Source organism: Salvelinus fontinalis, chromosome 2 (assembly GCF_029448725.1).
Source record: "Salvelinus fontinalis isolate EN_2023a chromosome 2, ASM2944872v1, whole genome shotgun sequence".
NCBI classification, from domain to species: Eukaryota; Metazoa; Chordata; class Actinopteri; order Salmoniformes; family Salmonidae; genus Salvelinus; species Salvelinus fontinalis.
The window spans coordinates 75,709,099-75,733,582 of record NC_074666.1 but is presented as its reverse complement, the minus strand read 5'-3'; the positions used below and the strand labels follow the sequence as shown (position 1 = coordinate 75,733,582).

Here is a 24,484-nt window from a genome sequence, read left to right as displayed (position 1 = left end):
ACAAAAGCCGTGGCCCTTGCAGAGCAAGGGGAAACCCTACTTCAAGTCTCAGAGCAAGTGACCTAACTGATTGAAACGCTATTAGCGCGTACCCGCTAACTAGCTAGCCATTTCACATCCGTTACACTCTTAAATGCAAGTAAAACTAAATGCATGCTCTTCAACCGATCGCTGCCCGCACCCGCCCGCCCGTCCAGCATCACTACTCTGGATGGTTCTGACTTAGAACATGTGGAAATACCTAGGTGTCTGGTTAGACTGTAAACTCTCCTTCCAGACTCACATTAAGCATCTCCAATCCAAAATTAAATCTAGAACTGGCTTCCTATTTCGCAACAAAGAATCCTTCACTCATGCTGCTAAACATACCCTTGTAAAACTGACTATCCTACCGATCCTTGACTTCGGCGATGTCATTTACAAAATAGCCTCCAACACTCTACTCAGCAATTTGGATGCAGTCTATCACAGTGCCATCCGTTTTCCACTGCAACCTGTATGCTCTCGTTGGTTGGCCCTCGCTACATATTCATCGCCAAACCCACTGGCTCCAGGTCATCTATAAGTCTTCGCTAGATAAAGCCCCGCCTTATCTCAGCTCAATGGTCACCATAGCAGCACCCACCCATAGCACGCACTCCAGCAGGTATATTTCACTGGTCACCCCCAAAGCCAAATCCTCCATTGGCCGCCTTTCCTTTCAGTTCTCTGCTGCCAATGACTGGAACGAATTGCAAAAATCACTGAAGCTGGAGTCTTATATCTCCCTCACTAACTTTAAGCATCAGCTGTCAGAGCAGCTTACCGATCATTGCACCTGTACCCAGCCCATCTGTAAATAGCCCACCCAACTACCTCATCCCCATATTGTAATTTATTGTTTTGCTCCTTTGCACCCCAGTATCTCTACTTGCACATTCATCTTCTGCACATCTATCACTCCAGTGTTTAATTTCTAAATTCTAATTATTTCACCACTATGGCCTATTTATTGCCTTACCTCCCTAATCTTACTACATTTGCACACACTGTATATAGATTTTTCTATTGTGTTATTGACTGTACGTTTGTTTATCCCATGTGTAACTCTCTGTTGTTTGTGTCGCACTGCTTTTCTTTATCTTGGCCAGGTCGCAGTTGTAAATGAGAACTTGTTCTCAAATGGCCTACCTGGTTAAATAAAGGTGAAATCAAAAAAAATATTTAAAAAAGATCTGCAGAGAAGAATGGGAGAAACTCCCCAATACAGGTGTGCCAAGCGTGTAGCGTCATACCCAAGACTAGAGGCTGTAATCACTGCCAAAGTGGCTTCAACAAAGTACTGAGTAAAGTGTCTGAATACTTATGTAAATGTGATATTTCTGTTTTTTAATACATTTGCAAACATGTCTAAAAATCTGTTTTTGCTTTGTCATTATTGTGTGTAGATTGATGAGAAAAACAAAAACAATTGAATACATTTTAGAATAAGGCTGTAACGTAACAAAATGTGGAAAAAGTCAAGGGGTCTGAATAGTTTCCGAATGCACTGTAAGATGCATAAGATGAGAAAGGGCAATATCGCTGCTACAATTGGAAAACATTGAATTATTCATTTTAACCGATTAATTACAAATAAATAAGACTCATGGGGTACATTAAATCAATTGATAACCATGAACTCAGTAAAGGAGTTGCCTTCCAACAATACAAAATGTAGCTGAGAAATTTTTGCTTTCATCTAAAATTATTCAAACAAAAAGTCCCTAGCTCTCACACGGATGAGCTTTATACAACAGGAATCCTGCTGGAATGAGGCTGAGGGGGGCAGCTTCCCCGTTCTCTCAGAGGAACTAACGCGTCGGCATGCCCAAATATGGAACGCGGATTTTCTCCTCATATCTAAATACTCGATCAAAAATAATAATAAAAAAATAATCGATCCCACCATAGTATATCAATATATATATAGTTAATACATGGTATACATTATGTGGTCTCCACGGTTACGTTAACCCCATCGCGGCATTGTTCATCACATTTGCACACGGAACAATCAAATATAATTTCAGCAGAACATTAGGCTAATAGTTATCCCTGCTACATGCAATTCATTAAACAAACTTGCTTTCAAATTAACAAGTGAATTGCAACTCATTTTATAGGCCTACAAAATTTGGCGTCCACATAATATGTAGGCCTAGGCAGCGCAGCTCAGCGTCTGATGGACAATGCCTATCAATTTGTAACAATGTAACAACGTGGACCGTGCAACATCACAGTAATGTAGTCTACTGTAGTGACAATATAACAGTCAGATCACAAAACAACGTATATCAACAGCCTAGAAACATGTTGACAAATTAGTCTAAACATCGTTGTACACAATATAACAGTCAGATCACAAAACAACGTATATCAACAGCCTAGAAACATGTTGACAAATTAGTCTAAACATCGTTGTACATCGTTGTACATCTTTACAGCGATTTCAATAAATTAGGTGAAGAATGTATAGAAGTTTATTCTTAATCCAGCCCTGCTTCACTGTTCACTTTTCTTGCCTACTTGAGCGTGTTAACGATCGGTTTACAATCAAAGTAGTTCCTGGCAATCGCGTCATAACATAACATGACGTTATGTTGTTGGGCGTGCACAAATAGTTTCTATCCAATCAATTCCCTTTGCCAATCTTGACAGCACGCGTGTGGGCTGATTCGGTTTGCATGGCCAGTGCACCGGGTGAGTGGAGATTTCGTTTATGAACCAATGGAATAGTCTAAAATACACAGACTCTGCCACCCGGGCCACCGGGCCATGCAACACGAACTAGCCCAATGTTTGGCGTGTATATAAAACGGCATGTTACTAGCTGCTCACTCAGAGTGAATTTATCACATAGAACAACATACCCTGAACGCAACCTTATGTGTGTGTATAAAGTTGAGTTTTTTTCTTATACAAGGTTGAAATAGATAGTTCAAGCCATTGGATCACGTCAATACTGCGGTCATTCATCTGTTGACAGCCTTCGTGGACCACTGCTCTGTTCTACATCTTGGATTTTCCCTCACACTTTTAGAAGTGAAATTCTAGTTTTGAACTGGGGGGTCATTGCTGAAAAAGAGGGGTGCTTGCGTTGATGCGTAATCCTACTTTTTGCTGACACCGTCATTTGTTGACCAATATCCTGAGACTGTTTAAACACAACTGGTAAGCTCACTTTCCTACGACTTTATGTCTACAAAAATGGAGCAGCCTTTTTATCACGACGACTCTTTTATCTCGGCTTATGGCCACTCTGATGCTGCATTGCACGACTACAAACTCCTAAAGCAGAATATGAATATGAACTTGACAGAGCCATATCGCAACCTCAAGTCTGACTTGTACCAAGCAGCGCACCAGGATGTCGGGTCACTGAAGCTTGCTTCCCCTGAACTCGAAAGGCTTATCATCCAAAACAGTAACGGTATAATTACTACTCCCACCCCAGGCCAGTACTTCTACAACCGGAGCATCACCGATGAGCAGGAGGGCTTTGCGGAGGGCTTCGTGAAAGCCCTGGACGAGCTCCACAAGATAAACCATATGCCCATGGCCCCGCCCAACGTGTCTATTGGAGCGGGTGGTGTGACGACCTGTTCGGCGGCGGCCTCTAGTGTCTTCGGCTCCTCCCTGCAGCCCGAGCCTCCAATTTACACAACACTGAACGCTTATTGCCCAAACACTAACCTCTCTTCCGCATCCAGTTACCCCAGTACCACCATCAACTACTTACCGCCGCACCACCAGCAGAGCCATCACCAACAGACCTCGACGCACGCGTCACACCCCTTTCAGTACTCTCTACCTGGCGCTGGGGTCCATCCACAGCGCCTTGTGGCTTTCAAAGAAGAACCACAAACCGTCCCTGATCTACACAGCAGCGACGGTTCCCCGCCAATGTCCCCAATCGACATGGAAAATCAAGAGATAATCAAGGCCGAGCGGAAGCGGCTTAGAAACCGACTAGCAGCAACCAAATGCCGGCGCCGCAAACTGGAGCGCATCTCCCGACTGGAGGACAAGGTGAAAGTTCTGAAGTCGGACAATGCTGGGCTCTCCAACACAGCGACTGTGCTTCGTGAACAAGTCGCCCAGCTCAAACAGAAAGTCCTGACACATGTAAGCAGCGGCTGTCAGCTGATGTTGACGAGCAAAATGGAGGCATTTTAAATGGAGAGGCGAGGGCATTACGCAGAGTAATTCATGTTTTAGAAGTGACAACACTGGAGGAATGTTCTACATGAACAGCACTGGAAGAGGCCATATACCGGCAGGCTATTGTTGGTAATGACAACACGGCCACAGGCTGTGTGTAGGCTGCTCTCATTTCTGGTAAAAGACTGACAAATGGTACTTCCGGATGCTGGACACCGCACAAGGGACCATATAATCCAAATACATGACAACAGGAACAGCATCCAGACTGAACATAGGCACTGACACTGAGTGACTACAAAAACAAACCAGAGACCACTTGATAGGCTGATTTTGATACCTAATCAATGGAAATGTTATTGTATTGTTTGTAATTTTGCATATCATCATGCAATGCTGCATTCATTAAATGTTTAAGTTATTGTTTGCCAGGTTGATCCTGACAAATTAATATTGTCATGTTTACAATGTATTTTTTATTTGTGCGATGTATATTTAAGTAAAGTCTCTTTTCAAAACGATTTTGGCTTCATGTTTGTCTATTGGTGTCATTCATGGTGTTTGCTAAAAATGCGACTTGGAAATTATATTGGTCGTTGAATGATGGCTGTATGCGCAGGGGATTTTACACATTTACTGAAGTCTAGTGTTATGCATGAACAACAACCTTAAGCGTGTGAATTAAATGGCTAGTTTTCATTGAAGATGTGTTTAGGTCATGCTCCTTTACAGTGAGAGATTCGATGCTATTAGACTACCTTTTTACGCACAGCGTGTCCATATAAGGACTCTTCTGGTAGACTACGTCACAGTGAGCGAAGCTTTCTGGGAACTCCCGCCTTCCTTGCAAATTGGTTTCATTCCACTTCATCTAACACTTAGTATCAATAAGATGGTTTGGCACAACGGAATTTCCAATATAATTATTGAAACTAAGCTGGTGTATAGGGTAATAATTAAGAACTGAGCTTAGGAGCATAACAAGGGGAAACAAACTTTGACCAGATATGGACTTGGCACAGTCATAATTTCGCAAGGGTTATCAAATGACTACGGACAAAGTTCAGCCGCTAACTTTTCTTGACTATTTTAAATGACTGTATATTACTTAATTTTTCATATGGCATGAAGTGGTCAACCACTAGACAAAAATATTCAAAGTCGTCCCATATTCAAGGTGTCTGTTCTCAGTCCATCAATTCTCTAGTTGAATCATCTATTTGTATAAAGACTTATGTCCAATGGCCACCAGCTCATTCTGGGCACATTGTTTCCCATGATGCCTAGCCAGGGTAACTAAACATGGTGGTTGCGTACACACCACAGTTAAGACAGATTCGGGTCTTATATTTGAATGAGTGCACATGGAAGTGACAGTGGCCTTTGGAATGCCGGGGGTGTTTAAAGATGCCACACAGCTTGGCAGAGCAGTAGAAGCGAGTGGGCATCTGGTGTGTGAGCGCATCTGTGTGTATGGATGGGTTGGGTTGGCATTGCCAAGGACAAGAACATTGTGGCGACATCAGAAAAATATGTGAGGCCCTGTTCTCTTTGAATTGAGTCAGGGATATGGGAAAAGTCTCAGTAAAGTCGAGTTAATTGAAGATTAGTCATCATACATTAACTTTTTATCCAAACAGTTTTTTTTTAATTCAAGCCCTTCAGAGTTGGCAACAGTTGCAACTCCTGTTGTTTTGCGGTCTTTGGCAGACAGAGGAGTTATTGAGTATGCACAAGCTGCTCTCAGAAAACCAGGAGGGGAATTCTGTCCTGTTAAGCAGTTAATGATGTAGGCTACAGCAGCCAGCTAGGCAAACAACCCAGCCAGCCTGCTCTCCACAACCTTCAGCACACTTCAGAAGAAAATAAAATAAAACCACTTCAAAAGAATCGCTGAACGCTGGGGTTTTGACACACTTTCTCACCTCAGCCGTTTAGGAGAGAGGTTAAAACTTTTTTTTAAATTATGCCCCAATATGGAAAATATCAGCTACGACACCTACGCGTACTCCATTTCTGTATCTTTCAGTTTAAATAGTCCTACTAGTATTCATAAAAACAAGTGCAGTTTCCACCGTTTCTGTGTTTTAGTACAAAACACTTGTGTAAGATTGATTTATTTTGATTTTGTTATACATAATTAAAATGTGACAGTCAAGAGCAAAGGTGTCCTAATTTAACCCTTCTCTCTCCTATACCAATTTCTTGTACTCTTCTATTGTTTTCACTTCTCGACACATTGGTGGGAGCGTAAATGTTCCATTGTCAGATGGAACCAATGTTTTTTGGATACTTGATTTCTCAGATCCCACCAAGGGGGAAATACATAAAAACATGGCGTTAACAGGGTTATTTATGTATAGGCCTACACAACATGTATAAATACACACGCACAACCTGCCCATTTCAGCTTCTCGCTACCACAGCCCACAACCATCAGTGTCTGTGGGAACATCTGTGATGCAAGTGATGACGTATGAAGATCTGGGGTGAGTTTATTTTCCTCCCCTCTAGCCCACTTTCACTGCTACAGGCCTCACTCTCTCGCTCCATCTCCCACATTTCTCTCGCGTCATACATATTCCTCCCACCTCACCATGGCCATCTGAGCTTCTTTCAATAATTACATAACTAATTTCCGAGACATCTAGATCTACTAGGACAATGCAGATTAAATGGGATTTTGCATGCTGAATGTCTATGTAAAGGCGACATGGGTCTTCAATAGGAATCGTCTAAAACACTACTACAAACGTTTTCCATCTATCTCAAACCGAGGGAGGTAATCCCATAATCTTTTAAAGACAGTCAATTTGTGATAAGTAGTAGTCTACATAATGTCTGGTTTCTTTGTCCCATGTGTCACCAGAGGAGTAAGTTAAATTGTAATAGAATGGAGTTGATATGCAGTGTACACTGTGCAGCTCACCATTAATGACCTCTGCAACACAGAGAACAGATTATAACCTCTTCTGAGACATGCAGGGTTCACTATCACCCTGGGAGATACAAGAAGCATTTTGGTCATAACAAGTGGGGTCATTCAAAAATAGAGAATGTTTATAATATATTATAATATAGAAACTTTAAAACGGCAACTACACTTCCTGATCTGGCCTCGTTTTAGATTAGGTTAATTAAGAAATGCTGACTGAATGACTGAATTCAAAACATGAGTTGATATCAGGGTGTTTGATGTGGGTGTCTTGTGTGTGTGTGTTCGCAGGTGGGAAGAGTTAACCAAACTGTTTTGTCAATTAGTGGACTGTCAATAAATTACACAATGTAAATGCAAATATTTTCATGTTGTACACCTTTTAGTTCTCATCATGTTTTACATTTTTGTATTATAATTTCTACAATTTATAGTTGATTTGAGGTGTTTAAGTCATTGAAATGTGCAGCTATTGGAATTTTCTCATATTGTCCCATGTACATTGTGTAATTTAGCAATGGTCCCTAACTAGCCCCATTGGTACAGTAGATCCAAAGTCAACCCAAGCACAGGCATTACAATCTGGTCACATGCAGCTGCACTCCGAATGAATGATTACTTGTGTGCTGCCAGCTGTGGGCAGGATTGAAACAAACCCAACCTTCCTTTACATTGTGATGCAGTTACGACCATAAGTCCCACAAAACTCAGTTTTGGATGAGACTATGACCAAAATGATCCTATTTACACATTATACTAAATTTAGACAGTAGAATAAATGTTTCCGACTCGATGCCATATAGGCTGTTTTCTAAATGAGAAGTAGTTTTTTATGGGCAGTTGCTCTTTAAGACTAATTTGTTTGTATTGTATCAATAAACAAAACCTATACAAAACCAATGTGTTCCAGAAAAACAGGGACATTGCTTGTTGAATGTGTGCATAGCACCATCTAGTGGTTAGTAACTGAAGCCTACTATTAACTCTATACCAGTGTTTATGTCATATTCCAATATAAAAGTACTGAATTAAACACTTGGTTTTAAACTATATTTTCTTTAAAAAGGCAAAAGCAACTTCCAAATGCTTCATCACTACAAAACTAGAGAACAATTTAGCTAGAAATTCTGTTTTTTTATTAACATTCCAGTTCATCAACAAAATACTCACATGGCAGTGTTTGAATTGTAATCAAATCAAATCAAATGATATTTGTCACATGCACCGAATTAAACAGGTGTAACCTTACAGTGAAATGCTTCATTACAAGCCCTTAAGCAACAATGGAGTTTTAATAAAAATATGTTAAGTAAAAGTTAGATAAGTTAAAAATAAAAAATCATTAGAGAACAGCAGTAAAATAAGCCCCATGATCGAATCAACATCAAGCCTAATACACAAATAATATATAATTTTCAAGAAATCTCACAAAACACATCCCCACTGACAGTGTAGTTGACACAGAATCAATGCGATCAGCAGACTCAGTCAGTCAGCGATCCAGCTAACAACAGTAAGTGCTCAGTTAGTACCCTGTATAGACGTAGCACCTCTAAGGAGGTGTGGATGGATCAGTTCTGTTTGGAGAAAAACTCCTTGCTCTTCTGGCTGTCCGGGACGATGGTGTCTCTGCCTGGTCTCCATCCTGCTGGGCACACTGTAAAGAGAAACAAGTCACACATCTGCCCTGTGAACATACAGTGTATATCAAACACATTTGCTCACTAAATGTACTGTATATTCTAATAAGAATGGGAACTGTGCTGAAGAGGGGCTAGAGGTCAAGTAGCATTAGAGTGCATACAATGGAGGTCTATTGGTGCCTAACAATATGAGTCTCCTGCCATGTCCTGAGATGTCAGCACATCCTACTCTAAATCTCTAACCTGCTCTCTGTCCCCTCCTCCTCTTACCCTCTCCAAACTTGTCAGTGTGCTGGAAGGCCTGCACCAGGTGCAGTGTCTCATCCACAGAGCACACTACTGACAGGTCGTTGATGGGGATCTGCTTCAGGATGCCCTTGTCATCAATCCCAAACAGACCTCTGGACAGTAGGGAGGAAGGTTAAAACAGGTTTAGGGCTGAGCACTGTATAAAGGTCAGGAAATGGGCAGCTGTAAGTGAGAGAGAGAATAGGATTATAAGACTTGTCCCAGAGCTTGGTAACAGATCTGTAGGCTATGCCCTCATCCTCCTTCAGCACTCCGTAGTCCCTGGAGATGGCCTGGGTGGGGTCAGCCAGCAGAGGGATCTTCATAGGGCCCAGACCTCCATGTTTCTTCTCTGTGTTGATCCTGCACAGGAGGGGGAGAGAGAGAATCACTATTACACACACAATAAATACAGGACTGTAGGCAAATGCACTGCACGCCTGCATGATTATTGATGACTTGAACAGTGGCCGCTACACATCTGCTGTGTATCTGGAGCTGCAAACCAACTCAGGCAGTCTTCCAGGGTCTTATCACAGCTACACAGAGAAGCTTAACTCTGGGCAGGGTGGGGCTTCAGGACCCTATGCAGCCTAGTGCATTTACTTCCTGGATTCCTCTTCACAAACATGAAAATGATTACCTAACAATAGCCACGATTTGGGGTATTAAGTTAGATATATGCAGCAATATGCAAAATAAAAACATAGATTATACAGAAGGACAGTAGAGGACAAGATTCTGGTTTGTTTTCCTATATCAGTATTTTCCATATATGACCCTAGTAAGATAGTGGTCTCACCAGGCCAGGTGACTGAAGTGGGAGTCTGTAGAGGCTGCCAAGACCTCACAGTCACTCTTCCTGAACTCCTCAGCACGTTCACTGAAGGCCACAATCTCAGTGGGGCAAACAAAGGTGAAGTCCAGCAGGTAGAAAAACAGCACTACATACTTCCCTTAGGGAGAAAAGACAAAAGGGATTTCAAAAGTATTGCATACGGTTTATGGTCATTTGCCTAATAGTTCAAAATCTGCTTCCATGACTTAACCTCAACACCATGGGATGTGTATAGCTAAGCAAAGATTTAAGTCTGAGAAATGTTGAGTTTGAATGTACTTTTTGTGTTTGTGTGTAGTTGATTTCACACCAAAGCGAAGCCTCTGTAGTAGGACAGCTTGACCTCTTTGAACTGTCCGTCCACTACGGCTGTAGCAGTGAACTCTGGGGCTGGCTGGGAAAACCTTGGTTAGCGGTGTAACTGCTGGTGTGGCGCCTTTGTAATTTGAACAATACATATACTATATTTATTCACTCCCATAATCAAACTGTCAAGCTGTCTGCCAGCTTGAGCTGGACTGGTGAGAACATCAGAGGTGGACTGACCCTGCGGCCATGTTTGGTGATGACATCATCCTTGGAATACACAGTGTTCTTATCCTGAGGTGACAGGTCAAACGGTTGGACAGTGCTGCATATGGAGAACACAGAACACATATTTGCTATGTATTTTGATCTGGCAATGGCTCTAATAACAACACAATAGAAAATACCAATGGGATGATTTTGAAATCCAGTGTTTATTGAGGATGTCAAGAAACAAAAGAACACCAAATAGGTATTCTTATCACACTCAGACAAACAGGTTCCCTTTAGGTCCTCCATTCTATAGACATTCTATAGAGTTTGGCTCTAATTCTACATCACAGCACATTGCCTGAATAGAGTTCTGATGCATTATCAAACTAACACAAAAGCCTTACTGGCATGAGTCATGTTTCTACATCAGCAGTCTAAGTCTGTCCTTTGCGCAGATTCTCTTTCTGAAATTCAAGACTTCCTCCAGCTATAAAGAATACTTCATCATTTTTAACAGCTGACTGACTCCTATGATTGCAGGATGGCAACCACTCTAATGATGTGGCTGTGCACCACCATCACAAACACCCTACCTCCCTCCTCCACTATCAAACATTTCATGACAAGAAGACAGTAGTACATTACGTTATATCACGATAGTAAAATATGCCAAGCGTGTTGACAGTTGTACAGGTATGTCTAAAAAAGGTGTTTAGGATTGAGGAATAGAGGAATTTTGGACGCTTCAGTATGGATATGTATATCTCCTGTATGCCTAGTCTGATGGCAAAGTTACACAATACAGTTTAGAAACTACTGCAGTCTACTGGTGAGTAAATACAACTCTACAGTATGATATGCACCGAGGCAGTCCCAGGCGCCTCACAAGGTGATCGATATTTTCATTTGTAGGCCTACTAATGTAGCTGCAAGACTACATATGTTTATAATGAGCATACATGACTGACAATTACATGCCAAACATTGATGGCGATCATGAATGGTGTCACCTGTTTTAGCAACTACTTTACTTTATTACATTTACTTTTACAGGGACAGTGGACATTAATCAACATTACTACTGTATAAAAGTTTTAGTCAGCCGGCTCATTTTCAACTGCAGTCCCTGGGCCAAGTACCATGTAACAACAGACTGTAATACAACATGATGTCATACACTTTGATGTTATCTGTTGATTGTTTAACCTTTCAGAATAATGTTACAGTCAATGTCACTATTCGTACATTATTTACACAGTGTTAAGGGCATGTCATGTCATAATGGTTTATATGTTTGGTATTACTTCAAAATATGGAGCGTCTCTAAGCAACATTTGATTGATGGGTTATAATGGTGCGTAATGATGAGAGGTACAGTATGTGAGGTAAGGTTAGTTATAAGAGCAAGATATGACAACCCCAGCTTGGGAACAGTGCTACAGATTCAGAGATCAGATTCTGTCAGTTCATCTACAGCCCACTCCCACTACCCTCCACATCATCCACCACGACTGAGCGTTTCCGCATCACAATGTTGCCGTTGCTCCTCCGCGCCTGCGGGGGCAGTGTGGCAGGCTTGGTCTGGGGCTGCGTGTGACAGGGGGCACGGTAATGAGGCAAGCCACTCTTGGTGGTGTCCAGCTCCTCTGGGTCTTCCTCCAGGGCCCTGAGGGCAGAGATCACCTCCCTGTCCGAGGGGCTGAGGGTCAGGCATCCACAGGGACGTCCACCCTTACCATTGCTAATACTTTCACCCCCCTCCCGTTCCTCCTCCTCATCCTCCACCGTCATGAAGGCGTCCCCCCACAGGCTCTCACACAGGTCCCGGCCGTGCTGGTACATCTGTGGTAGCAAAGAGCAAATCATTGGAGGTGTAGTTTGACATTAGATTCAATATGACCCTTATCTTTTCTGTGTGTTGCAAATTATATCTCTGATTAAGGCACTCATTTTAATTGGGACTATTGATTACACTAAGATGTACCTTTTCTGAAAAAACATAGCATTTGCCAGGCAGCAGCTGCCACTCCCACTTCTCTCTCATCCATCCATTAGTGCCCTCATCATACAGAGAAAGGCTTTTAGAGACACGGGGGACCAGCACACAAGGTCATGCTTCATCTTTCATCTAAAAGCCAGCTGATTGCGGGAAATAAATATGTTTTCCCCTTCACTTTAATCCAAATTCAGGTTCTAGGGCCAAAAAAAACATAATGAAGTCTAAGCCTACATTTCTCAGAAAAGCTTGATATTGGAAAAGCTTATTAGTAGAATGGTACTGACACCGTGGGTCTACGCGTTTACAGATGTAGGATCTTAATTTGATCACTCTTTTGTTGCTGAGAATTTTCCTGCACCGCAAGCAATGCAGATGAGCTTTCTTATTTAAATGAACTGTAAACACAATCTAACACACAATTATATTAACAGTATTACACTTTTCATGTAGCCTACTTTTGGCCAGATAATAGCTTAACCACAGCTCCAGCTACATTATGGACTAAGCATTTAAATCCTGTTGCTGAATGATTATTTTGCTGTGACATTATAGGTCAAATTAAGATCCTATATCTGTAAGCTCTGATTCTCTGGGGAGTGAGTCATCACCACTTTGTAAGAAATGCTACCGTTACAACTCTCCTCTCTCCTCCCTCCCCCTCTCCTCTCTCCTCCCTCCCCCCTCTCCTCTCTCCTCTCCCCCTCTCTCATCCTGTCTGTCTGAGGGATAAGGAGTGAATTAGTCACTCAGAACATTTAGGAAGCACTGCTATATTCACTGTGTTAGAAGGACAGCACTGTTGCTGTGCAGCAGATAGCTACTAGCTGGTCTTATTACTAGCTTCCTCTCCTGGGGCGGCCATGGTCATGTGCCTAACCCTAGTGCCTAACCCTAACCTTACATTTGTTTTCATGAAGTTTTACAATATCGACAATATTTTTACTTTGCCGTTGGCTGGATCTAGAGGAAATTGCTCAGTTCTGCCTTAAGGAGAAGATTCATCCCAATAAACGTCAACCTGCTGTTATCGCAACACAGGAGTGCATGTTAGTGCAGAGTCACTGCCCATTTCACTGCCCATTTCAGACCCAGTGTTTGAGTGGAGAGCGTGAAGAGAGTGTTGGTTTCCTTGTTGATGATGTTAAGAAGCCCCAGAACATTGCTGTGGCCAGTGAGGCGATGGAGAGGAGCCAACAGAGCTTACAGACGATGAGGGAGAAAGCCAGAGAGGATCCTGGGAGAAGGGCCAGGGGAACGTTTTGATGGTTTGTACGTGTGTGTGCAGTATTGTGTGTGCATGTACAAATGTTTTTGTGTGTGTTTAGCTTATGTGTGAATGCAGTATGTGCATGTGTTTGTGTGTGTAGCCTATATGTGAGTACAGAATGTGCATGTGTTTGTTTGTGTGTGTGTGTAGCCTATATGTGAGTGCAGTAGCCAACGTGCAAGTGTGTGTGTTTCCGTGTATTTATTTGCAGCCTGCCTGCTGTGTACAGTGGCCCTGAGGCAGACTGAAGCATTGTCAGCTCGATTAGGGAGGACATGTGAATGGGTGAGGTGCAGTTAGCTTCCCAATTCCTTTGTCTGATGAGGAATCAAACTGAACATTCCAGTCTAACCTACAAACTGTTTACTATCTATGTTAAAATAATTGTTTTTTGAACAGCTGAAGATCATTAAAAGAGCCGTCATTAAAATGCCTGGACACAAATTGCTTCCAACCTCATTTGAGTTCCAAAGTCAGTTGCTCTTAAGCAAAGGGTCAAACTAATGAATAGCATAAATCTGTGAAAATATTGTTATTGTGTAAACAATATTTCTATTAGATGTGAGTTGTTTGTTCAAACATTCTGACTCCTCCTTATGGGGTGTTTTGGAGGTCTCTGTGTAGCAGGACCCTCATATTCAGAACAGCTTAACTTTAATTGAATGGCCTCACAATAATTAGATTTTTATTTGGTATATTTGTGGTTCCCTGGCCTGCCTCTTCCACATAAACATACACACACTCCTGTCACCTCTCATCATCACATCCAACCACTGATTATGTGTGTGTGTGTCAGAGGGGGCTGGTGTGGGGAGCTATAGTGGGACGTGCTCATTGTAATGGCTGGAATGGAATCAATGGAACCGTTCTTTTTTGATGTGTTTGGTACCATTCCATTCATTCCAATACAGCCATTACAATGAGCACGTCCCCATACATCTCTTCCCATCAGCCTCCTCTGGTGTGCGTGCATGTTTGTGTGTGACTGGGAGGTTCACAGTTGGTCCCAGCTGTGCACAAGCCCTGGGTCACTCTGCCTCTTTTTATATCCTCCTCTGTCCAGTGGAGCAGTACAGAGCAGAGCCCAGGGGCGGACTGGCCATCTGGCATTCTGAGCAAATGCCAGATAGGCTGGACCATTTTTTATCACATTGGGCCTGTCTAACTTGGACTTTTTGTGCAAAATAATCATTATCTGGCTAATAATGGGGGCCTTGAGGAAAGAAATGGGCCAGTGTGGGTGCCTCGAGGAAAGAAATGGGCCAGTGTGGGGGCCTCGAGGAAAAAAATTGGCAGGTTTGTTAGAAATGCCAGGGCCGATTTCTGGTCCCAGTCCGCCCCTGGCAGAGCCCCTCCTTTATTCCACTTAGCCAGGCTTTGTGTCCTTAATCCCTCACTGATCACTGAGACCAGCAGTACCAGTACAACTAACACTGACTCAGCTATACTACCATGATTATTTGCTAACCTAGCCTTGCATGCCAGGTTTCTCTATCTTCCTACAGCTCTATTATAAGAGACACAGCTGGAGAAAGAGACTAGGATGGTTCTTAACTTCCTCAAAGAAATTAATCATTGAGTCTAAATATCTCTTTTTGAAAAAAATATATATTTATAGCAAGGTTAAAACACAGCTCAACACAGCATTACAGCCAACTCAACATGGCTCCCTCCCATGAGACTGGCTGCTGCCCATCCAATCAACAGCCTACCTGCTGATACGGCACACAGTTCCCAGTGCAGTTCTGTCCTCTGGGGTCTCTGGCCCAGTTACGAGCACATGTCATGTCCATCCTGCAGGCCTCATACCTGAAGAAAAATGTTATGTTGCAATGACCAGATGACAGATCAACATTTGATACTGCTGGATGATGTGATTAGCGCAGAGCCTTCAGTACAGTTTACATTGGGGACCCTAGGTTATTGTAGTGAGCTCACCAGTCACGGCAGAAGCTGTGGCACAGTGGCACGGCCTGCATGGAGGACTGGAGGTGAGAGTGTGGCCAGCGGGCTGCATCAGGGGAACAACGGTAGAAACAGGTCACACGCTTCAGGAAGTCCTCACACCTGGACATAGAGATGGATGGGAGAGAGAGAGAGGGTAGACCAGCATGATGCTGCCACCACCATGCTCCAGCAGTGCAATGCTTTTGTCTCTGTTGGCTTTGATGTGATAGGTTGAAAATATTGGTTATATCATGATCAAAGGCCGCTGTAAATTGCAGACTTACTTCGGGCTCAGTTTCCCACACTTGTCCCAGGGGCTGTTCTTCTCACTGGTCATGGGATTAAGGTCCTGGATGTCAACCTCTGAACAACATGCATCTGATGAGAGAACAGATATGGATAGATTATGACCATGGGGAGACACCTCATCTCATAGGAGGATTGAGGATTTAGATAGTAAACTTCCAACAGCAGTTTTCTCTCTTTATCATGGTTTGATGATGCATGTTGTTGTCTTTAAAAAGCACAGTGCTCTCACTCACTCTCAGCATAGATTGTGCACTCTTTCAGGTGAGGTTCCTGGCTGGGCGTGATCTTCTGTCTACCGTCCTGTAGACACGCCCCCTCCAAACACAAAATGCGACCAATCAGGGTAGCCGCTAAATATGCACAGACCAATGGCAGGGAGTTTGACTTGATAGCCATTTCTTCAACCTGCGATACGTTCAGCTAGCCGGCTATAATCAGGACCTTGGACAGCGGAGCGAGAGACAAACGGGTTCAGTGAACCATACAACATGAAGACCAGTTTTTTAAATAATGTGGCATTTGTATGTTTCCCTATTACCTATAGCACTAAAGAGAATATTTCCCTATTGCCTATAGCACTAAAGATAATATTTCCCTATTGCCTATAGCACTAAAGAGAATGTTTCCCTATTGCCTATAGCACTAAAGAGAATGTTTCCCTATTGCCTATAGCACTAAAGAGAATGTTTCCCTATTGCCTATAGCACTAAAGAGAATATTTCCCTATTGCCTATAGCACTAAAGAGAATGTTTCCCTATTGCCTATAGCACTAAAGAGAATGTTTCCCTATTGCCTATAGCACTAAAGAGAATGTTTCCCTATTGCCTATAGCACTAAAGAGAATGTTTCCCTATTGCCTATAGCACTAAAGAGAATGTTTCCCTATTGCCTACAGCACTAAAGAGAATGTTTCCCTATTGCCTATAGCACTAAAGAGAATATTTCCCTCAAAAGGGAGTAAGATCAACCACCACTGATCAAAAACGGTCTAGTCTGTCCATAACATAGTTTGTATTCAATGACGTGGCGTGGAGCATCTCGCCTAATTAAGGAGGTTCAAGGATTGGTGTGATGTATGACACAGCCTGTGAAATATTAAGCTATTATAGCCTATCTAGCGATTGGATAACGCTAGGCATGCATAACAATACCTGATTAAATCCTAAATATGGTATTTTCTTATGAACTTCCGTTTAAGTATTTGATAGAAAATGAGTTACAGACAAGTTTAACACATTTCAGAGTTTACTAATCGCTTTGTTAGATGTATAACAATGTAGGCTACTTGAGACTATCAGCTACAAACCTACAACCGACTGACTTTCTTTCAGTAAAACGATGACCAAACCTGACAAACTCAACTATCAACTAATCATTTAACAACAAAATAATTAAGATTTGAAAAAATGCAAAGATGGGCTACTGTAAAACCATGTTTGATTAGCTTTAAACCAAATAACGGGAATGACAAGATGTAACACCACAACATCCCTACTGCGTAGTTTGCTATCTGTGTCCATTTGTTTATTTTCCACTATCGAAAAAATACTTTACTCCTCGCCTGCCTTAGCCTACCTGTCGGTGGGAGAAACCGTTTTCCTATTGATTCTGCTTGGTCTTGTGCGACGTGTCTCCTCAGCTTTGGAATCGTCGTGGAAACAGCACCACTCTACGCAGCTCTTCCTCCTGGCTGACTGCTTGTTATGATCACTTCATCCTAGAGGCAGCACGACAGTTTCTCACTGGTTTAACTGAAGGACATCTAAGCCCCTGGCCACCTCCCCCACCTCCTCCTCCTCCTCCTCCTCCTCCTCCCGCTTGCTGGTAATCCATATCACACACACACACACACACACACACACACACACACACACACACACACACACACACACACACACACACACACACACACACACACACACACACACACACACACACACACACACACACGCGCACACACACACACACACACACACACACACACACACACACACACACACACACACACACACACACACACACACACACACACACACACACACACACACACACACACACACACACACACACACACACATACACACACACACACTAATTTGTATCATATACATTAGAAAGATATGTGTGGAGGTATTCCCATCCAGTATTGTACCATGTAATATGATGACCTTTAAATGATTTGGCCTGAGCATATTATGTCCAGGTAGTGTCATTCTGTATCAAACGTACTGTCATTCTGTATCAAGCACCAGTTACTGAAAAACACCAGGATATGGTTGTCAGTGGATTCATCAAATTGATTTGGTCCTATATGAACGTGTTGGCGCGGCGTTGTCCTTGGTATAAGTGCATCCTCCTCAAGTGCTGAGTCACCTGTCCTCCCCTCCTCCCACAAACCCAGAGGTCAGGGCTTTGTGTGAAGGGGAGGTGAAGGATGAGATTTGATACTGTATGATATGCTGAGAGCATTGGAATACATCTCCCTGCTGACAACCATTGCCCAACAAATAACTTAAATCTGCCACTTGCAGCAAAATCCACACTCCATTTATTTTTGCAATGAGGCATACATTTGTTTCAATGTTTTGATGTTTGGGCCTTTGTGACCTACTGTATGTTGGTGAAAATAGAGATCCAAACAGACACTTTGCCCAGTGCTCATCCTGTCCTGTACTCTTGTCCTGTAATCTCTCTCCTCCTCAGACCCGGGGTGCCAGCTAATCCCTGCCCCAGACTCCCTGTGTCGTCACTAGCCTTTTGGCCTCTTCACAGCAGATGGAGTTCCTTGTGGCCTAGATACGATTGCCTAAAACCAAGAACCTGAAATTATATAACAATAAGATATGACAATAAGATATGGCAATAAGATAATGACATTCTGATCCATTATTGGGTTTGGTAGCATTGGTGTGCAATACCTTGAGTTTTATATAAGTCCATTGTACAGTATTGAGTTCAAGTGTATTCATATAAGAAAAGGATGGAGCTTAATGGAGCAATAACATATAGTAGACCTATAGAATGCCTAGATTCATATCATCCTATAGGAGGAGGATTCTACACATTTGCCTCACATGGGCCCAAATTCACCAGACAGTTTCATAATCAGGGGTTGTTCACAATGCACTCATTTACGAGGATGAGGGGGCGCGAGGCAGACAGAAACAATTTCCATTTGGCTATTAGAAGGCGAATAATGATATCCTTTGTGTGGGAGCTATTCAGGGACCAATGACATGGGGGACAGAGATTTGCATTGCTGTGAACTGTTGTTTTTAATTAACCGCGAGGTTGCCGGGAACCAGTCCTAGAGTTGGCAAACAGTATAGCGATCCTTGTTGTCTCGCTAATTGCAAGACATTCTTTGCTTTGATCCACTGACCCATTTCTTAGGCTTTTATTTTCTGATCGGTTTAAGAGTGGTGGACAACTAAAGAGGAAGACAACTCAAAATACTAATCTCATAGTCCCCCTTTAGAATTTCCAAACAAATCAAAAATATTAGTGTAGTCTGTGTTGCTTTGCAGAGGCTGTGTAGTGCGATTATGTAAGCTAAGAGAGGCTACACACAACCTGACCTCTCACGCAATGACAAGTGAAATACAGACTGATTGGAATTCCAGGCCAACAGAATGTGGCTTGAGTATTACTTCCTCAAGACTGGACCCTAGAAATAATGGAAATAATGGACCCTAGAAATTACAGAATATTGATAGCATTACATACTTTATATTATCAAAAAAAGAAACTCTTTACATACAGTGCCTTCAGAAAGTATTCAGACACCTTGACTTTTTACACATTTTTGTAGGTTACAGCCTTATTAAAAAAAATATGTAATTGTTTTTTTTACTCATCAATCTACACACAATACCCCATAATGACAAAACAACAACAGGTATAAAACAGAAATATAAAATTTACATAAGTATTCAGACCCTTTACTCAGTTTTCTTGGGTATGACGTTACAAGCTTGGCACACCTGTATTTGGGGAGTTTCTCCCATTCTCTGCAGATCTCTCAAGCTCTGTCAGGTTGGATGGGGAGCGTTGCTGCACAGCTATTTTCAGGTCTCTCCAGAGATGTTCAATCGGGTTCAGGTACGGGCTCTGGCTGGGCCACTTAATGACATTCAGAGACTTGTCCCGAAGCAACTCTTGGCTGTGTGCTTAGGGTACATGTCCCGTTGAAAGGTGAACCTTTGCCCCAGTCTATGGTCTTGAGTGCTCTGGTGCAGGTTTTCATCAAGGATCTCTCTGTATTTTGCTCCGTTCATCTTTGCTTCGATCCTGACTAGTCTCCCAGTCCCTGCTGCTGAAAAACATCCCCACAGCATGATGCTGCCACCACCATGCTTCACCGTAGGGATGGTGCCAAATTTCCTCCAGAAGTGACACTTGGCATTCAGGCCAAAGAGTTCAATCTTGGTTTTTGGCAAACTCCAAGTGGGCTGTCATGTGCCTTTTACTGAGGAGTGGCTTCCGTATGGCCACTCTACCACAAAGGCCTGATTGGTGGAGTGCTGCAGAGATGGTTGTCCTTCTAGAAGGTTCTCCCATCTCCACAGAGGAACTCTAGAGCTCTATCAGAGTGACCATCGGGTTCTTTGTCACCTTCCTGACCGAGGCCCTTCTCCCCCCGGTTACTCAGTTTGGCCAGGCAGCCAGCTCTAGGAAGAGTCTTGGTGTTTCCAAACTTCTTCCATTTGAGAATGATGAAGGCCATTGTGTTCTTGGGACCTTCAATGCTGCAGAAATGTTTTGGTACCCTTCCCCAGATCTCTGCCTCGACATAATCCTGTCTCGGAGCTCTTTGAACAATTCCTTCGACCTCATGGCTTGGTTTTTGCGCTGGCATGCATGGTCATCTGTGGGACCTTTTATAGACAGGTGTGTTCCTTTCCAAATCATGTCCAATCAATTGAATTTACCACAGGTGGACTCCAATCAAGTTGTAGAAACGTCTCAAGGATGATCAATGGAAACAGGATGCACCTCAGCTAAATATGGAGTCTCATAGTAAAGGGTCTGAATACTTATGTAAAACCTGTTTTCGCTTTGTCATGATAGGGTATTGTGTGTAGATTGCGGAGGATTTAAAATGGATACATCATTTAGGCTGAAAATAAAGGTCACAACAACCTGGGTGCTTTAATGTCACCATGTTTCATTAAGGTGTGTTGGGTGTGATGAAAATAAAGAGTGTGTGTGTGTGTCAGTTGGTAGAGCATGGCGCATAGGTTTGAAGCCCAACTGAAGCATTATCTAATGGCAAGACTCCCACCCTGTGTTTGTACTATGTTATTACACTCTGTAGGGTTATTCTCAGCCTGATGGCCTTGTCAAAAACACCCGAGGTCCATCAGGCCTACATGAAGAACATAAAAAAACAAACCATAAAATAGTACGTTAACATGTCATGCTCAATAGTAAAAAACAGTATTATTATTCATCCATGTAGTTTATTGGGGGGGTGGGGGGGGGAGTTAGGAGAGACACTTTTTAAATGGTTCAGTATAACGTTTAAATGCATTGCTGTGTTAGTGCTCCCCACGAATTGGGAAGAGGCGCCCCGGGGTGCAATGCTCTATCCCCGCCTCTGGAAGTGGGCGTCGGAGGCAACGACGGATTGTGAGGTGTGATCGACGTCTGCTCTCGGTGGAGGCTGAAAGTTTGTGGAGTGTCTGGACTGAAACGCTTCTTCCTTAGAGGCCTACCGGATTAGTAGCTCACCTGGCTAACTTGTAGACAGACACCTGTTCAGGACGGATGTGCTTCTAATGCTGCGTTAATGTCATGTCGGACTGATCGGATAAATGACTTGTCAAGTTCGAAGGAACGACTTGGAGCGTTGACGTGCTCGGGGCTCGGAAGGTACGCAAGAACCATTCTCACGATTGACAGCAGAAATCGTGTTGACAGCAGAAACCATGTTTGTTGCCATTTTCAGTGGTGCATGATGTTGGAAAGATCGCGGTCCAGCCATCATACCATCATACACGTGCATTTTTCCCAGTAGGAAGTATATATTTAGAGTCCCCGACATCATTTGAACGCGGCATAACTAACCCATTGTTTTATGTCAAATGGCGTCACTCCTATGCAACGCTTGTCACTCAACCGATATCATGCTGCGTCCAAGACAACTCAGACCTCGGAAACTTAGAAATGTCCGACTTGGAAATACATTGTGGAAAGATGACCTCAGAGTTTCCCAATTGGAAAGTATCAGAAAAAAATCTACCAATATCAAGCTCTACGCAAAAAAACAGACCCACATTTTAACTCAGAAGTTCAAAGTTTCCGAGTTGTCTTGAAAGTACCATTTGTGCAGGTGAACTCAACACTCTATCTGATGTAAGACTACGCTTCTAACCTTCTTGTCGTATTGAAGACAAGTTGCCTCGGAACATCAGAAACTCCAACATTTCTGACTTGGAAACTCGTAGAAGGTGACGTTTGAGTTTCCCAATTGGAAAGTATCAGAATCAACCAATAGGAAGTGCGACACAAAGAATGTACTCACATTTCAACTATGAGTTTATGAGTTTCTGAGTTGTCTTGAACTCGGCATCTGTTTCAGCGCTCTAATATATGCAGTGTTTTGTTAACCTGTCATGATATGTAAAATCTTCCAAATTAGCTAAGCACCCTGGCCTGCTGCGCTGACAGGATTGGTGACAGATAAGCCCATGTCTGGACATGTACAATTGCATTAGCAAAGGATTGAAAGGTTGTAACTGCATTAGAGAGTCCTGCCATGCCAAAGAGGTGCTATCCATTCATCTATTTTCTGAAGAAAAGTCCCACACAACATTATACTGCCTCTACTCCAGCACCTAAATCAGGACCATGGACAGCACCACAGCCTTCCGAAAGAGCCTGTGACCTAACAGCAGGTCAGGCCAAACTAGCTCTGTTACCCCTCTCTATGGGGCCAAGGCCTATACTAACTTACCTCCCATTCTTTTCAGAATGGGATTGCCTATATACTGTCTACTGTGTCTCTAAACAACCAACAGGGACATTATTGGACTCGGTCTACAACAGAGCATGTCATATGGTTACATGGATGAAGTTTGTTTTCAATAAAACAATGTATCTGTATAAACGAGAGTGGCAAAGCAAGGCCTTTTCATTGTCTTTTTCATCTTCTTTTGGCATCCATCCAGCCTATGACTTGGCTGGGGGAGGCGGTAGACATTTTACGCTTTCCAAGATTATCTTTCTTAATTTCCTTTCCGTGACAGACAGGCTCAGAGAAAGATGGAGTGAGGAACAGAGAGAAAGAATCAATGAGTAATAATCAGATCTGATTTCGACAGAGGTGCACTGACACACACACACACTCTCTCTCTCTCTCTCTCTCTCTCTCTCTCTCTCTATTTTCATCACTCCCAACACACCTTAATGCCTACAGAAACGTGGTGACATTTAAGCACCCACGGTGTTGTGACCTTTATTTGAGAGTATAGCTCCGGAGTGTCTGTCTGTGTGCACACACAGGGGAGATACACTGAGTGTACAAAACATCAGGAACACCTGCTCTTTCCATGACATAGACTGACCAGGTGAATCCAAGTGAAAGCTATGATCACTTATGTATGTCACCACTTCAATCAGTGTAGATGAGGGGGAGGAGACCGGTTAAATAATATTTTTTTAAGTCTTGAGACAATTGAGACATGGATTGTGTATGTGTGCCATTCAGAGGGTGAATGGTCAGGACAAAATATTTAAGTGGCTTTGAACGGGGTATGGTAGTAGGTGCCAGGCGCCACGGTTTGAGTGTGTCAAGAACTGCAACGCTGCTGGGTTTTTTGCGCTCAACAGTTTGACGTGTGTATCAAGAATGGTCCTTCACCCAAAGGACATCCAGCCATCTTGTCACAATTGTGGGAAGCATTGGAGTCAACATGAGCCAGCATCCCTGTGTAATGTTTTCGACACCTTGTAGAGTCCATGCCCCCAACAAATTGAGGATGTGGGGGTGTTACTCAACATTTGGAAGGTGTTCCTAATGTTTTGTACACTCAGTGTAGATTGCATGAGACAGTATGCAGACAGATTCATGTTTGTATTACGAGCAGTCTCTGCACTCAATCTCATCTCCTGTAGATAGATTGGAGGGGAGCGTCCTCTCGTAAGGCCCTGTTTGTCCCATAACTCCACCTATACATTGACACCTCAGAGGGAACAGATCAATACACCACACTGACCTCCCCCTCTCTGCCTTCTCTGCAGCGCGACCAGCCATATGCATGCTGATCACACTTTGTTTTGGCATTCATCATCATTCACTGTTGTAGACGAGGGGCATGCTGTAACCACTGTTAATGAAATTAGCGGAACCGGAAAAAACCTGAGAAAGACTTGTTTGGATGGAACACCCCTGTGACCTATGTTCAGTGGGTCAGTGGGGCATTACCACTTTTAAGCCTGTTACTGCAGCAGCGTACTGTTTCTCACGCCGTCACACGCTCTCAAACAGATTCACACACTGACCCTCTGCTTCTTTTTAATAGGCTTAGTTGGACAGGAACAGAGTGTGTGTGT

At 42.9% G+C, this 24,484-nt stretch overlaps 3 protein-coding genes across 3 annotated transcripts; 1 reads left to right on the top strand and 2 right to left on the bottom strand.

Annotated features, from left to right (window-relative positions):
- Positions 1-2,853: 2,853 nt before the first annotated feature.
- LOC129826150 (transcription factor JunB-like) lies at positions 2,854-4,703 on the top strand. Its single transcript, XM_055886529.1, has one exon. It carries the CDS (start codon positions 3,217-3,219, stop codon positions 4,195-4,197), a length of 981 nt encoding a protein of 326 aa, XP_055742504.1. The 5' UTR covers positions 2,854-3,216; the 3' UTR covers positions 4,198-4,703.
- Positions 4,704-8,295: 3,592 nt separating this feature from the next.
- LOC129867398 (peroxiredoxin-1-like) lies at positions 8,296-10,543 on the bottom strand. Its single transcript, XM_055940774.1, has 6 exons — positions 10,433-10,543; positions 10,208-10,280; positions 9,851-10,004; positions 9,265-9,411; positions 9,031-9,161; positions 8,296-8,774 (listed from the first exon to the last, which is right to left on the bottom strand). Exons 1-6 carry the CDS (start codon positions 10,541-10,543, stop codon positions 8,689-8,691), a joined length of 702 nt encoding a protein of 233 aa, XP_055796749.1. The 3' UTR covers positions 8,296-8,688.
- Positions 10,544-10,607: 64 nt separating this feature from the next.
- LOC129826146 (riboflavin-binding protein-like) lies at positions 10,608-17,694 on the bottom strand. The gene is made up of 6 exons (XM_055886515.1): positions 17,504-17,694; positions 16,161-16,368; positions 15,903-15,996; positions 15,610-15,738; positions 15,384-15,480; positions 10,608-12,247 (listed from the first exon to the last, which is right to left on the bottom strand). The coding sequence occupies exons 2-6, from the start codon at positions 16,321-16,323 to the stop codon at positions 11,876-11,878; spliced, it is 855 nt and encodes a 284-aa protein (XP_055742490.1). The 5' UTR covers positions 16,324-16,368; positions 17,504-17,694; the 3' UTR covers positions 10,608-11,875.
- Positions 17,695-24,484: the final 6,790 nt, after the last annotated feature.